We start from the raw sequence: 14,305 nt of genomic DNA on the forward strand, positions 1-14,305 counted from the left end.
AAGATTGAAAGTAATAATTTACTCGAATACCGTCCCACTCAAATTTAAAGTGTACACGTTTTTTTCAAAGAAAAAATGATGAGGGAGAGGGAAAATTGACAGAAAAACGGGAAATCGGGCAGAGAGCGAATGCAATCGGATTGTGCACAATAAAACGGGTCAAAACGGATAATTTAGATGGGAGAAAAGGGGGAGAAAAATAAATTAGATCCATAAATTTGTTGGTTACTTCTTAGTTGATACAACAACCGGCTGATAATCTGGATTCTTCTTCAAAATAACCAATCCTTCAAGATGTGGAGTCACAGAGAGATCTGAAATATTTTAGTTAAAAATTAATTATCAAATGTTAGGATGGCATACATTCATCGTTCGCCAACTCGGCACGTTCACCATGGGCAAGCAAGACTGGCGTAGTATGAGTTTGGAATCCAGTGATTGTCTTTGGCTTTCCGGCTTGAGCAACAACGTCAACGGCTTGACCAACACGAACAGAAACGTTCAACTGTAAAATCACATTGGAGAGTTGAAACTTTTAAAAAAATTATACCTGTTTCAAGCTTCCAGGCTTCATTTCGTCTTCTACCAGTGTGGTAAGCATTCTTGGTTGCATTGCGAGCACCAACGTGTAGAGCAAGTAATGCTGACGGTTGTTGAGAATCTAAATTTGAAATAAATTATGGTAGAAATATCAATCTTGCACTAACCGTGTTATTGGCGTCGAGGAAAGAGAAGCAAATTGAAAGGAGAGAAGCCAAAGCACTTGGAGACAATAATTGCCTATCAGAATGCCATGGGTTCAACGTCATTGTTCCTTTTCCGAGATGAGTAAGTCCTTGTGCAATTCTGACCAGCATTAGAGAAACTTGATCCTTGTAGTGATAAGAAGCCAGGTTTCGGAGCATAGCAACAAGACGAGCATTGTTTGTTCCTGCTCCAACAAGTCCCATCGCGAAAATAGCATTGTGAGCGGTATCAGCGTCAGAATCGTGAGAGAACTTGGACAGAGTTTCCAAAATGTTCAATTGAGGATTTGAGACGGAGAGAAGTGACAACGCCAAGGGAACAGCACGACGGATAACTGGTTCTCCATATCTGATGAGATGTCCGAACATGCGAAGAGCCATCTGAGATCCGATGTCATCTCCCATAGCAATCAGACCAATTCCGAGTACAGCAACCGCCTGTTGCGATGACAAGTCTGGCTTGGCAGGTGGTGCTGGAGTAGCGTCGGCGGCAGCAGTCTCTGGAGCTCCTGGTGTAGCAGCACTTGCGGCTCCTGGAAGGTCGCGTCTCGGAGCAGCTGGGGCAACGGCGGGTGTTCCAGTTGGGGCTGGAGTGCCAGCGACGTTGACATTTCCAGGTTGCGCAGCAGGACGAGCAGGTGTAGCAGCAGCTGGGGCTGGTCCACGCGGTCCACGAGAAGCGGCAGTTTTCTTCTCAGCTGCTGGCGTCTCGTAGTGTTCAGAGCAGAGATGGAGCAATTTCTGGATTTTCAAAACATTTCCAGTTCCTGCGTATGCACAAACTTCAACGAGCGTAGAAACCTGAAATTGTATTCATTATGATATGAACAAGGGAATAGCCAAAACTCGAGGTGATCTAGAACAAATAATACTTACCATCGCTCCAAATGGATCAGGAAGTGAACGGAGACTTTCGACAAACACATCACTCTTGTCCTGAGTTTGCAAGAAGATCAATGCAATTCCCAATGCAAGGAAACGCATATTTGGATCTGTGAGCTCAGTTTCGCTTTTATCCATTAGAGCTTGAAGCATCTCCATCGCAGCTTCCGCATCAGCAGTTCCAACAAGAATGAGGCCAAGAGAAAGTCCAGCAAGTCCTTTAACTTCAGGAATAGCCGATGGCTTTTGATCAGAAAGAACTTTCTTGAGCTCGAAAATAACACCGCGTTCCTCATTCTTTGTAACGGTTTCTCTTTTGGAATTAGCGTAGGCAAGTCCAAGTCCAAGAATTGATCCTACTCTCATAATTGACCGATCAGATTGAACATGATCAAGGAGAAGTGCGGAAGCAGGGTCACAAGCATCTTGAATTCCAGAGGAAATAATACCAATAGCCAAAAGGGTTCCAGCCTTGATATAATCGTCATTGATATACAAGAATCTGTCGCATTGTGCCAGGCCGGTATCGATATCCCATCTCCAGATAAGACCCTGTGAGGCGGCTGCAGTAAGCATTCCATATTCCTTGTTCTTGTAGAACCATCTGGAGGCTTCCTCTGTTTCAGCCATCATTTTATCAACTCCGAATCCACAGTTCACGAATCCATTCACCAACGCAGCGGCGAGATTCATGCGAGTAGAGTCTGGCTGAGCAGAGTTTCCGAATGGCCGGGAATGTTCCAAATGAGATTTGTAAATTCCTTCTGGAGTTTTAGGCTCCATAATGTCGAGCTCACGAGCCAAGGAGTGGAAGTATTCATAGAGATGAGCATTGGAATTCAGTTCGGCAAGAGCATCCGAATCTGCAGATCCCTCGTAGTCAAGGAAAATCTGATGGCGACCGAGCAAGATAGCCATTTGCTTTCGAAGCAATCTGAAAACTTTTCTTTAGGAAAGTAAGAGACGTTATATTTAACTTACGGGTCAGATGCCTTCGCAAATATTTGATGAACCTGTGGAATATCGTTGACCATGATAGCACATCTAACAGCTTCAAGATACCGGTTGAATTTCAAATAGAGTTGGAGAGCAGTGCGAATAAGAATAATGTTATCCGGGTCTGGAGTCAATGGGGCACATGAAAGAAGATAAAGGCACACACGTTGGTGATCAACTTCTTGGACATAAGAGATCAGCAAATCAATACGCTCAATTTCGATGAGCAAATCGCACGCTTCAACTTCTGCGTTGTGTTTCATGTGATGGCTGACAATATCCTGAGTCAACTTAAGGAGTTCAGCTTTTCTCGCATCCGAAGTGCCTTCCTTCTTCCACTCCTCTGACATTTCCATCGCCAAATGACGAACGTATTCATGTCCCCAATCCCCGATCGGCTCGTGTGATCCAAGAATACGATAGTTGATCGTGTCGGTTCGCTCATCTGATGTCATTGCGAGCACTGAAATGATATCTGCGCAAAGTTTCTTAACGTCAGGCGCCACGATCGATGTGAAAATCTCCTTCATTTTATTGTAATGCGGACGCATAAACTTGAGAGGTTTTGGAACAGAGGTCATCGATGTGGTTGAAGCACGAATCAATGTCCGCATAGTCTCCAGTGATGGCTTGTAAAGTGTTGTGTCCGGTTCAGATAAACGCTGAACAAGAAGATTGAGATCCTCCTCGAGTTTTTGATCCTCTTCGCTCTGAAATAAATAAGCTATAAGTCTCATTACGGCTTAAACAATAGTTATTCTTTAAACTAACCATCTCTTCTTTTTTTGGCTCAGCTTTCTCGGGAACTTTTTTATCGTCGGCTTTCTTTTTGTCCGCCTCTTTTGGTGTCTGTTGAGTAGTCGCCACCATTTTTCGATCCTTCAAAATATATGTATTCGAAAGAGAAGCTGAGATTTCGAAATGAATTTTATAGAATTAACAAAACAGTTAAGTCACGAAGAAACTATAACAGCGTATTCAAATACTAATTCCCTCGAAAACGTGAATATTTTTCAACTTTATGAAAACATCGAAAAATAACTATTTTGAGAGTCAGAGTTTGGAAAAAAGGAATAGAAACTAAGAGTGAAATACATCTAATCCGAATAAAAGAATAAAAAAACAACAAAACGATGACAATTGGATTAGAAAATCTGAAAATCCGCGCCGGTTCGCGGAAAAAATGATAATTTGAACAGACTTTGTTTAAAGGCGCAGTCATCATGCCGGCTGGTGGGTCTCGCCACGAATGGCTCCGATTCAAAATACGTGGACGAGTTTACCACGTCTTTCTCTTTTTTTTGCTGAAATTATTGTAATTTAAAGATAGATTTTCGCAGAATTTATGCATCAAATCAATATAATACACTTGAAATTTGCTCTTATAATGAATTTTGCTGATTTCACCAAACAAAAATATCATTTTTCTAGTCTGTACATGCGAATTTTTGCTGCTAAATGATTTTGTGACAAAATAAAGTTACTCTGTGCTGAGATTGTAATAATAGATAATTTTTTAACACGAGCTGATTAATTAAATTCCAAATAGATGTCGTCTTGCTCGATCAGTCGAATTTCATTCTTGAAACGTTTTAATATGACATTTTTGGGTTTTCTGCATTTTTGATTGTATATCTAATTTTTCCAGATGCGATTGCTATTTGCCATCGCTCTCCTGGGGGCGGTTTTCGCTGAAGACGCTTGGAAAGCCGCTAATGTTGACCGAACCATCGATGCCACGTCACAAATTGTCAAGGTTTCGACATTGTATTCATTTGAGAACGTTGGAAATGGACCTCAATCGAAAGTTTTGGTATGTAGATATATTTTTCCTGAAAATTCACTATATTTCCTATATTTCAACTTTATTTTTCAGATTGCTTTGTCTAAAGAAGAATCTGCTACTCTTTCTTTCATTTCTGCTGGAATCGATGGAAGCAAAGGAAAATTGAAAATTTCTGAAAAACCAGCCGAAAAGGATCTTGCAGTTTACGAAGTAGACCTCCGAACTCCTGTTGCCAAGGGAGCCAAAGTTACCATAAGAATCAATCTTCGTATCACACAAGTACTTGAGCCACTCCCATCCAAGATTCAGCAATCTGACAGTCAATTTGTTGTTCTTCACACATCTGCATACGTTCCTTCCCTGTACGAAACTGTGACCCAAAAAACAACTATTAGAACCACTCAAGGAGGCAAGCTTCTATCCGCAACCACAGTTTCTCCATCGAAACAAGAAACGGAACGTGTCATCTACGGACCATATGTTAATATCCCAGCTTTTGAGACGAAACCAGTCAAAGTTCATTATGAAAATAACTCGCCATTCGTTATTGCCACCATCGTGGAAAGATTCATCGAGGTTTCTCACTGGGGAAACATCGCTGTGGAGGAGTACATTGAATTGGTTCACAAGGGAGCTGAGCTTGATGGTCCATTCTCAAGAATCGATTACCAAATGGACCGTCGTGGACGTCGCCAACCAGCACTCCAACAGTTTACCACAGTTCTTCCTGCTCAAGCTAAAGATATCTATTATCGTGATGAGATCGGAAACATTTCTACATCCGCTGTACGAATCCGTGCTGACAGCGTTGACGTTGAGATTCGTCCACGATTCCCACTCTTTGGAGGATGGAAGACGTCGTATGTCATCGGATACAATTTGCCATCGGAAGAGTATTTGTACAGCAAAGGAAATCAGTATGCTCTCAAAACAAAGTTGTTCGATCATGTGTTCAATGATATTGTTGTAGAGAAATTGCGCACTAAAGTTCTTCTTCCAGAACATGTCAAGTAAGTTTTCATTTTACTCATTGCGTTAGTTTTCAAAAAAAGTTATTATGTTGGTTAACATTTCCATTTTTAAATGCTGAAATGATTTTCTCTTTTTTCAGGCGTGTAAAGGTGGCCACTCCATATGCTGTTGACAGAAGACCAGAGGAGCTCAAGCCAACATATCTCGATACTACTGGACGTCTTGTTCTTGTTCTCGAGAAGGAAAACATTGTGCCAGACCACAGTCAGTTCTTCACCGTAACCTATGAGTTTGAATTCGTCGACATGCTCCGTGAGCCACTTCTTGCATCTGCGTTCTTCTTCTCACTATTCTTTGTGATCATTGTTTACTCCAGATTTGACTTTACAATTTCATCGGTGAGATCTTTTTTCTATTGATTTGATAAAAACCTCGAATAATTTTCAATTTTCAGGACCCAGCAAAGGACGCCGAAGAACGATCCCAAATCATCCTAGGAAACCTCGCCAAATCTGTTGATTCTAAGCAATCTGCTTATGAAGATCTTATTGAAGCATCGCAGCAGTATAAGTCTACCAAGAATGATGCCGATCTTCAAGAGGCCAAGAAGACTTTCATTGCTGCTAGAAACCAGGAAAATTCTACGCTCACTGACAAAATTGCGACCCTGAAAACCGATTCCGGAGCTTCTGCTGCTGAGAAAGCGTCAGAGCTTCTGAAGTATGACAAAACCGTTTTCGATGCTGTTGATAACTACTTGAAAGCTGTCGAGAAAAGCACAACAAAGACTGCTGGAACAGAAGAACAACAATTCTTGAACAAAGTGAAAGATGCAAGAAACCGTGCTGATAGTGTACTCGCCTCGATCTGATCAAAAATTTCAAATGCCCCTTAATTTATTGTTAAAGTTTAGGCTGAAAAATAATTTTATTTATTAAAATGTGATTCTCTTGTCCCCTCCCCCACTCCCAAAGTTGTAATAATCTCCTTTATCCCTCCACCTTTTTATGGGTTTTCATTGTTTTAACGTTATTTTTCTGGGATCCTTGATGTTTATAAATTATTTTTTCCGGAATGCTCGGAAGTTTTGTTTTCTACCGCGGGTTTTTACATCTCGCGAAATATCTATTTGAGTTCCGCAAAACTGTAATGTGTTTTTGTTGTTTCTGCTAAGTTTTGCAAGGAAAGTGCAGTCTTTCATGTCGCCGCCGCCGCGGCCTCAATGAATATCGCAATTTTTCAATGAAATATGTATTTAGGGAGTGTTCATTGTCCTTGAATTCTACTATAAATACAGCCTAGAAAGCCAAGTTCATTCATTTTTATATAGCGAGTGCAGCAGATCAATTGAATGCGAATGTACTCTTTTTTTCTCTGATCTCTCCACCGAGCTAACGAGGCTTTTTGCAACCGTTATTCATCCGCCGTTTAATAGTTTAGGAGTGTTTCTCATAAATAAAACATTCAGCCAAGTGGAAATAGTGTAATTTTGAGAAACGCAGATAGCTAATCCATCTATTTTTCCTCCATGAAAAGCTCGGCAAGAGCTCCATGGAAACCGCCGAAAAAAAGCCAAATCTAAGAAGATTTCCTTGTGTGAAAAGGAAGCCAAATACATTTTTCGTATCTTCTAGAGATGAGAAAATGAGAAAATTGAATTACTTTTCTGTAACCAATTTCTCTTTTTCTTTCATTTTTGATCTTATGTAGGCTTAAAAATATTTTTAATTAAATCGTAATTCCAGAAAAATGGTTCGACCGGAAGACTTCAATTCATTGGAGCTTGATAACTCACTTACCGATGGAGAAACCGTCCACGAGATGATGGCTCACAAGGCTGGACTGACATACAAGTATTTATTTTGCGTGGTGTAATTTTAATAAAATATTTGACTTTCAGTGACTTCAACATTCTTCCTGGATTTATCAATTTCGGAGTGCACGACGTCAGCTTGGAGACCAACATCACGAAAGATCTTAAAATTAAAGCACCACTTGTTTCATCTCCAATGGACACTGTAACTGAAAGTGGAATGGCTATCGTTATGGCGGTTAGTCTGACTGAATTTATATTCTGAAAACAATTTAAATAAATTTCAGCTTTACGGTGGAATTGGTATTATTCACGGAAATTTCCCAAAGCCGGAAGATCAAGCCGCTGAAGTTCTCAAAGTGAAAAGATTCAAGCAAGGATACGTGATGCAACCACATTGTCTCAGTCGTGACTCGACTGCGTTTGATATGATTCAAATTAAAAAGAAGTATGGTTATACTGGAGCACCGGTTACTGAAGATGGACGAGTTGGTAGCAAACTCATTGGTAAATGGTTTATAAGAAAGTACAGAGGATATAAAAAATATACTTTCAGGAATGGTTACATCTCGCGATTTTGACTTTATTACAATGGACGTAGCCGGTCAAAAAGGTACCCCAATTTCCGATGTAAGTTTATATATTTCTATGTGCTTGATTTTAAATATCACATAAACAAACTCATTTCAAACTTAAAATTTTTGCCGATTGAACACTACACTCAAAATAAGAAAACTGCGTGGCGTGTACTGCAGAAAACCTCATATTTAGGCCCCGCCTTTTTCTTGTCCACTCACGGAGAAAAGGCGAAAATTTGGGGACCAACCAATATCAGGTCGCCGACATCTACGGGTTCCGCGCGCCGCTATGTTTAACTCGCTGTGGGCGTGGCGAGCTGTCTCCGCCCGCTGCGAGTTAAACAAAGCGGCGCGCGGAACCAGTAGGTCGGCGGCCTGATATTGGTTGGTCCCCAAATTTTCGCCTTTTCTCCGTGAGTGGACAAGAAAAAGGCGGGGCCTAAATATGAGGTTTTCTGCAGTACACGCCACGCAGTTTTCTTATTTTGAGTGTACGTGCATGTGATTTTTTTTTAACTTTTCATCCATAAATTTTACCCTAATATCAAACTTCCTAATAAAATTGACTGACCAATTAAATTATCCTAATCAGTGTGCTTTTCTCCACCCTAATTGTGTGAATTCAGACGAACGATGTGACGCCGACCACTCCGATCACAAGGGTAAGCCCTTTTTACCCAATAATCTATCCCAAACTTTCCCAGTTTCTAACTCGTTTTTATTGCATTTCGCCTAACTTGGTCCGTTCTGTCCTTTTTAAATACTTTCCACAAAAAACAATTCATTGATAAATAGTTTTCTAAGCATATCTTTATACTTTCACGCTTTTATAGCAATTTAATGCTTACTTTCGGTTAAAAATGATGTAACGAGATACAATTAAAAACTTTTCAGATCATGGTCTCTGTTGATCAACTTCATTTGGGACACATCAATGACGCTCCAGAACTTTCACAGAAGAAACTCAAGGAGCACAGACTTGGAAAGTTGCCAATTGTCAATGACAATGGTGAACTGTGCGCTTTGCTGTGCAGATCTGATTTGTTGAAGGCTCGTGACTATCCAATGGCTTCATACGACTCTAAGGGGCAATTGCTCTGCGGAGCTGCAGTTAACACTCGCGGAGAATCTCAATACACAGTTGATCGTGTCGTTGAAGCTGGTGTTGATGTTCTTATCATTGATTCATCAAATGGATCATCCACATACCAAATTTCGATGCTCAGATACATCAAGGAGAAACATCCACATGTTCAAGTTATCGCTGGAAACGTTGTTACACGAGCTCAAGCTAAGCTTCTCATTGATCAAGGAGCTGATGGTCTTCGTATTGGAATGGGAAGTGGATCGATTTGTATCACACAAGATGGTGAGATAATAATAAGAAAATAATATATTCTCAAATACTTTTATTTTCTAGTTATGGCTGTTGGACGTGCTCAAGGAACTGCTGTCTATGATGTTGCTCGTTACGCCAATCAACGTGGTATTCCAATTGTTGCAGATGGTGGAATTCGTGATGTTGGATACATTACAAAAGCCATCTCACTTGGAGCATCAGCTGTTATGATGGGCGGTCTTCTTGCTGCTACCACTGAAGCGCCAGGAGAATATTTCTGGGGACCGGGAGGTGTTCGTGTGAAGAAATACAGAGGAATGGGTTCACTGGATGCCATGGAAGCTCATGCTTCAAGTCAAGATCGTTATTTCACTGCGCATGTTTTTTTTTCGATTTTATCTTATTTTTAAGTCATTTAATTTCAGTGAATCTGATCAGATTAAAGTGGCTCAAGGAGTTTCCGCCACCATGAAAGATCGTGGATCATGTCATAAATTCATCCCATACCTCATTCGTGGTGTTCAACATGGAATGCAAGACATTGGTGTTCGCTCTCTCCGTGATTTCCGTGAGAAAGTCGACAATGGAATCGTGAAATTTGAGAGACGTTCGACAAACGCTCAACTGGAGGGAGGCGTTCATTCGTTGCACTCGTGAGTTAAAATTAAAATTTGAGAAAAAAAGTTCTAAAAATTAACCATCAAAAATACATTTTTTCAACCAAATTTGTTTTGATGATGAAAAAACCCATATAAATTTATTTTAATCAAAAGGGAAAATTACCAAAATTTAAGCTATTTAAAATTCAAAAATTAAACAAATTTCGATTTTCTATAATAGTAAAATCTTAAATTTTCCTTTATCGATTTTTCGCCGTTTAGAACAATTTTTCTCATTTACAGAAACAAACTTTGATAGAAAATTGAGTTTTATGGTTAATTTTCTGAAATTTATTTTTCGATTTTTCTATTTTCCCTGAAAAATCGGAAAATGTTACACCCTTGACTATGCGTAATCTAACCCAAAGAGGCAATTGAACGAGCACTTCAGAATTGAACAATCTACGTGGAGGGTTGGTCCAATGATGATGAATTTGACAGGTAGAAAATTAAGTGGAAGTGATAGTGCAAAATCTTAAAAACTTATCAAGAAGTACAGAAATCATTTATATTTCAAAAAATCAAAGCTTCTCTAAAATCACTGAATAGTTCATTTTGTGATGCACTAAACTTGTCAGCACACTTCTACTTGTGAAAACCTGTCATTTCTCTTCATTTTCAATTGAAATTTCAAATTTATTCATAACAAGTATGATATATGATTTTTCAGGTTCGAAAAGCGTCTCTACTAATCACTGACGTCACGGAAACTTGTTAATTTTTGATTGTTGAATTCATTTTTTTTTCTTTCATCCAGATCAAACCTCAAACCCCACCCAGCATTCTGACACCAAACACGGTGCCCCGTTGATCTAAATTTGTTTGCATTTATTTTTTCTTTTATCATTTGTGTGCCCCCGTTGTTTCATCAATATTGCCGTTAATCTTTGTGAGCATTTTTTGTAGTAATTCAATAAAGTACTGTTGTTAATCTTTTTCAACAATATTTATGGTAACAATGTGAATTGTTTTATAAAACTAGTAGAAAGTGAGAGCGAAATGAAAAGGGAATCGAAATAGTCAAAACAGGCAAAACATAAATCAACAACAAAATTTGAGGATCTGAGAAGAGTCAATGGTGGAACAAATGAGAAAGATTTTATTGCAGGAATCCAGCAGATTCCTCGGTCAAAATCTTTTCCGATCTTTTAGTATCGAAGAACAAACGATAAGCTGATCCAATGTGATCAGTGGTGACAATTTCAGCTTTACTGCGAATACGAATAACTTCAGAAGCAGCAATGAGATGAATACAGTAACGAAGAGATGTGGCTTCTTGTAATTTCACTAGAAGATCAAGGGCAGTTGGTTGCAATCTGAAAATTTGATTTGAAAACTATCGACTTTTAATATTGTTGGGTCGAACAAATAAACCCCGTTTCAAAATAAACGTGGAATCGCGCTCCACGGCCAAATAAAAATGCTCCATCCCCGAAACATTGGTCTCGTTAGGTATTTGACGGCAAAACCGGAAATTGAAACGTTTTTGATAAGTTTCTCGGATTTCACCAATTTTTTAAAGCATTTTTCGTCATTTTTTTCAAGTTTCCAGTTTTTCTTAGTGATTTTTATGCAGACTGATAAAATAAAATTCAGTCAAATAAAAAAAACCTCATTCAGCTCAAAAAACCACTAAAACATCGGAAAAATGCCTAAATTTTGGCGAAATCTGCGAAGCTGATCGAAAAACGTTTGAATTCACGGTTTTGTCGCCATTTTCCTAACAAGACCCATGGATCGGGGACAGAGCGTTTCCAATTGCCGGTGGAGCGTTTTTAAAAGATATATCTCACTTGACTCCTTCTTCATCACATCGAATTGACAAAATCTTTGCTGTATCTTCTTTAGTATATGGGATCGCGTTGATGATGAGCATACGATCAAGGAAATCAGATGGGATGCCATGAGCAGATTCGACATCTGTTCCACGCACTTTTTCGATCAATCTAAAGATATTTAATTAAAAACTCAATATTAAAAAAAATATATTTGCAAACCTGTTGGTGGCCATGATAATCAAGGGACTGAGTTCGCCTTCGATGGCTCTGTTGAGGAACGAAAAGCATTCGATATCAAGCATATGAGCTTCATCAATAAACAATACTCCTGGTACAAACTTTGCTTTTCCCTCTTCTCTCCACTCCAAAACCTTCTTATTAATCTGATCTCTCACTTCTGCTTTGATCTCTCCAGTGTCTCCTGAGAAGAGTGCCACGTATCCTTGGGTACGAGAATTGATGACGTCAATGTCGTGAAGACAAACTGTGTGAACAGTTTCACGTCTCTTTTGAATTTCTCCATCTGGACACTGAACAAGCTTCACTTTTGGACCCATTGCGTCATAGTCGTGGGAACGGTTGAATGAACGGCCAAGTCGAGTAACACGTCCTAAAAACGATAATTTTTCAGTTTTTTGATTAAATAAAATTCTCACCAGAAGCCTTATCAACTTGAATAACATCACCGGGCATCACTTTCTCTTTCAGACACGCATCAACCATTTTTGATCCAAGATCGTAGATAGTTTCCATATCAGTTGTACGCATTGTGAGTTTTCCGACCTTTGGTCCCATTCCATTTGCTGACCGATCAACTTCCAACGAGATCACTTCTCCTTCCAAAACTTCAGTTTCTTCTTTAATCTGAATTCCCAGAGCACGTCGAAAAGCTTGAGTAAGTGCCTCTGTTTTGTTGATTTCGTTTGAATAAATCTGAAATTTAAAAAAGATATTTATTAATCTGAAAAAAAACATTAGACTAACCTCTGAAGCGACAATACTGACAAATGGGGTGTCCTCACCAAGTTCTTTGGAAATTGCGATGGCGATAGCAGTCTTTCCAGCTCCAGGCTCTCCTGTCACAAGAAGAGCACGTCCGGCAATTTTTCCCTCCTAAAAAATATAGTAGCAATTTTAGTTTTGAATTTTTGTGCAGAAAACATTACCTGAATCATTTTGACAATAAGTCCTGCAGCTTGTCTAGCGGCAACCTGGCCGACCATTCCTCCAGACACATATTCAGCTTCTAAACGATCATTAAGACCTAGACCAGTAATATGTGAATGTACGGAGGTGCGTTCAACCTGGAAAATATACTGTAATGCAATTGAACCTAGATTTTATTAGAAAATATGCTAAATTGAACACAAAAATTGAATATATGAGCAACAAAATACCTTTACAATATCTTTCACATTAATTCCGTCCAATGTCGCCATTTTGATGTCTGAAATTGAAATATAAAGCTGAAAATTTGCTGAAATTCGGAAAAAGTGAACCTAAAATTCGAAAATCGCGCGCACGAAACGCGCCAACCACAGAAAAAGCGTCAATCAAGGGGCACGAGAAGTGCGTCAACTCGCACTTTCTGCGTCTCACTCTCTAATTATATAGCAACGTGATCTGGAGTTGGATAAATTAATTTTAAAAAAATTTATAAATTAAGCATTTAAAGTTATTTTGGTCGGTCAAGTTTTTGAAAGTGACTGGATATTAAAGAAAATTAATTTAATCTTTATGAGCCTTGTAAAATGTTTTCAAATTTGATCAATCGAGCATAAATAAATGTATTTATTTTATCAATTAAAAAAATCAGAACTTATAAAATCTTATGTATAAAACCAATTATAAAAAAGATAAATATAGAAAAAAAGCGCAATTGAATACTTAGATGCTCTTTTTTTACCAGAATGTTCAAGTTCGATTGCCGGGATCATTTCTGAAGAAATTAATTAAAATGCCAAAAGAAATCAATCAAAACCTTTTTTCCCAATAATTCAAAGATAAAATTTGCTCAATGTGAATAAGGAATAGCATGCTGTAATTGCCACAGTGATAACAAGAGCCCAATCAATAAATCTTCTTGAATTCGAATATTTGCTATAGATCACAATCTCATCATTCGGATCATCATTCTTACAAAGAAGTGGTACATCAACCAGTGAATACTCTAAAGATTTATGAATAGGTACAATGTTAGCCATTTGGAAGAGAAATGAGGGCGACGATGAGGCTGTATGCGGGGTTTTCAAAGCATATGCTTAGAAGCGAAGATTGCTATCAAGCCTTTGCCTTGTCTTCTCGCTTACACGTGGCAAGTCTTTTTTCTGGCTAGGAAATACGATTTTAGAGAATTAAATCCGAGGCGGTGGAACGTTTTGGTAGAAATCCTGCATATCCTGAATTCAAACTTTCGGAAAGTGCTGTAGCAGTCGATTCCATGATTCTATCGTAACCTACTTATAAGTTTTCATTTTCAGAAACTAATTTTCAAAAACTATCACAGAAATTTAACAGATACGCTGTACATTCGAAAAGAGCTCTATATCCCACATATTCTCTATTAGTGCGGCACCTCAACCGCTCTATTTTAATAGCGTATATGTAACTCGCACGCTTTTGAAGATATCGAAAAATGAAAAACATAGAAAAAGAAAAAGATTTAACAAAGATGTTCTTAGTTGAAATTTTTGGCTTAAATCCGAGATATAAGCTGTCAAAGTTGAGCAATTGGGGGTGCCGAACTAATAGAGAAT

General features: G+C 38.8%; 5 protein-coding genes and 1 non-coding gene across 10 annotated transcripts; 3 read left to right on the forward strand and 3 right to left on the reverse strand.

Moving 5' to 3' along the window:
• Positions 1-9: 9 nt before the first annotated feature.
• On the reverse strand, positions 10-3,503 carry rpn-1 (26S proteasome non-ATPase regulatory subunit 2). The gene is made up of 7 exons (NM_068663.6): positions 3,396-3,503; positions 2,610-3,334; positions 1,623-2,562; positions 708-1,547; positions 551-661; positions 364-505; positions 10-314 (listed from the first exon to the last, which is right to left on the reverse strand). Exons 1-7 carry the CDS (start codon positions 3,492-3,494, stop codon positions 226-228), a joined length of 2,946 nt encoding a protein of 981 aa, NP_501064.1. The 5' UTR covers positions 3,495-3,503; the 3' UTR covers positions 10-225.
• A 244-nt stretch (positions 3,504-3,747) lies between these two features.
• On the forward strand, positions 3,748-3,897 carry T22D1.19. Its single transcript, NR_056013.1, has one exon. It is a non-coding gene; the product is annotated as an Unclassified non-coding RNA T22D1.19 (non-coding RNA).
• Positions 3,898-4,272: 375 nt separating this feature from the next.
• ribo-1 (Dolichyl-diphosphooligosaccharide--protein glycosyltransferase subunit 1) lies at positions 4,273-6,455 on the forward strand (the record flags this gene model as incomplete). The annotated part of the gene is made up of 4 exons (NM_068664.7): positions 4,273-4,437; positions 4,501-5,420; positions 5,522-5,780; positions 5,837-6,455. The coding sequence occupies 4 exons, from the start codon at positions 4,273-4,275 to the stop codon at positions 6,251-6,253; spliced, it is 1,761 nt and encodes a 586-aa protein (NP_501065.2). The 3' UTR covers positions 6,254-6,455.
• Positions 6,456-7,127: 672 nt separating this feature from the next.
• On the forward strand, positions 7,128-10,702 carry T22D1.3 (the record flags this gene model as incomplete). Of its 5 annotated transcripts, NM_001028224.4 has the most annotated exons (9): positions 7,128-7,235; positions 7,283-7,433; positions 7,483-7,702; positions 7,752-7,825; positions 8,400-8,435; positions 8,668-9,142; positions 9,194-9,488; positions 9,538-9,765; positions 10,442-10,700. In NM_001028224.4, 9 exons carry the CDS (start codon positions 7,132-7,134, stop codon positions 10,461-10,463), a joined length of 1,605 nt encoding a protein of 534 aa, NP_001023395.1. In that variant the 3' UTR covers positions 10,464-10,700. The 5 variants fall into 5 exon arrangements, 3 of the variants coding, with proteins under 3 accessions (NP_001023395.1, NP_001293729.1, NP_001368380.1); NM_001306800.3 differs by lacking the exon at positions 8,400-8,435 and having other exon boundaries at positions 10,442-10,702; NR_131558.1 differs by having other exon boundaries at positions 7,132-7,235; positions 9,194-9,765; positions 10,442-10,463.
• Positions 10,701-12,996, reverse strand: ruvb-2 (RuvB-like 2). Its single transcript, NM_068666.6, has 7 exons — positions 12,947-12,996; positions 12,716-12,853; positions 12,534-12,662; positions 12,206-12,482; positions 11,769-12,159; positions 11,565-11,717; positions 10,701-11,087 (listed from the first exon to the last, which is right to left on the reverse strand). The coding sequence occupies exons 1-7, from the start codon at positions 12,986-12,988 to the stop codon at positions 10,871-10,873; spliced, it is 1,347 nt and encodes a 448-aa protein (NP_501067.1). The 5' UTR covers positions 12,989-12,996; the 3' UTR covers positions 10,701-10,870.
• A 550-nt stretch (positions 12,997-13,546) lies between these two features.
• On the reverse strand, positions 13,547-13,753 carry T22D1.18 (Transposase; the record flags this gene model as incomplete). The annotated part of the gene is made up of 1 exon (NM_001380296.1): positions 13,547-13,753. The coding sequence occupies one exon, from the start codon at positions 13,751-13,753 to the stop codon at positions 13,547-13,549; it is 207 nt and encodes a 68-aa protein (NP_001367363.1).
• Between the last annotated feature and the right edge of the window lie 552 nt (positions 13,754-14,305).

Source organism: Caenorhabditis elegans, chromosome IV (genome assembly GCF_000002985.6).
Source record: "Caenorhabditis elegans chromosome IV".
NCBI classification, from domain to species: domain Eukaryota; kingdom Metazoa; phylum Nematoda; class Chromadorea; order Rhabditida; family Rhabditidae; genus Caenorhabditis; species Caenorhabditis elegans.

What these genes read in the sequence shown, in the direction of transcription:
- rpn-1 (NM_068663.6), bottom strand. Translation starts at nt 3,494, where the DNA reads ATGGTGGCGACTACTCAACAGACACCAAAAGAGGCGGACAAAAAGAAA. An exon ending in CTGATCCATTTGGAGCGATG is followed by an intron (nt 1,548 to 1,622) that starts GTAAGTATTATT and finishes ATACAATTTCAG; the next exon opens with GTTTCTACGCTCGTTGAAGT. An exon ending in TCCTCGACGCCAATAACACG is followed by an intron (nt 662 to 707) that starts GTTAGTGCAAGA and finishes TTTCAAATTTAG; the next exon opens with ATTCTCAACAACCGTCAGCA.
- ruvb-2 (NM_068666.6), bottom strand. Translation starts at nt 12,988, where the DNA reads ATGGCGACATTGGACGGAATTAATGTGAAAGATATTGTAAAG. An exon ending in ATGTGAAAGATATTGTAAAG is followed by an intron (nt 12,854 to 12,946) that starts GTATTTTGTTGC and finishes TATATTTTCCAG; the next exon opens with GTTGAACGCACCTCCGTACA. An exon ending in TTATTGTCAAAATGATTCAG is followed by an intron (nt 12,663 to 12,715) that starts GTAATGTTTTCT and finishes TATATTTTTTAG; the next exon opens with GAGGGAAAAATTGCCGGACG.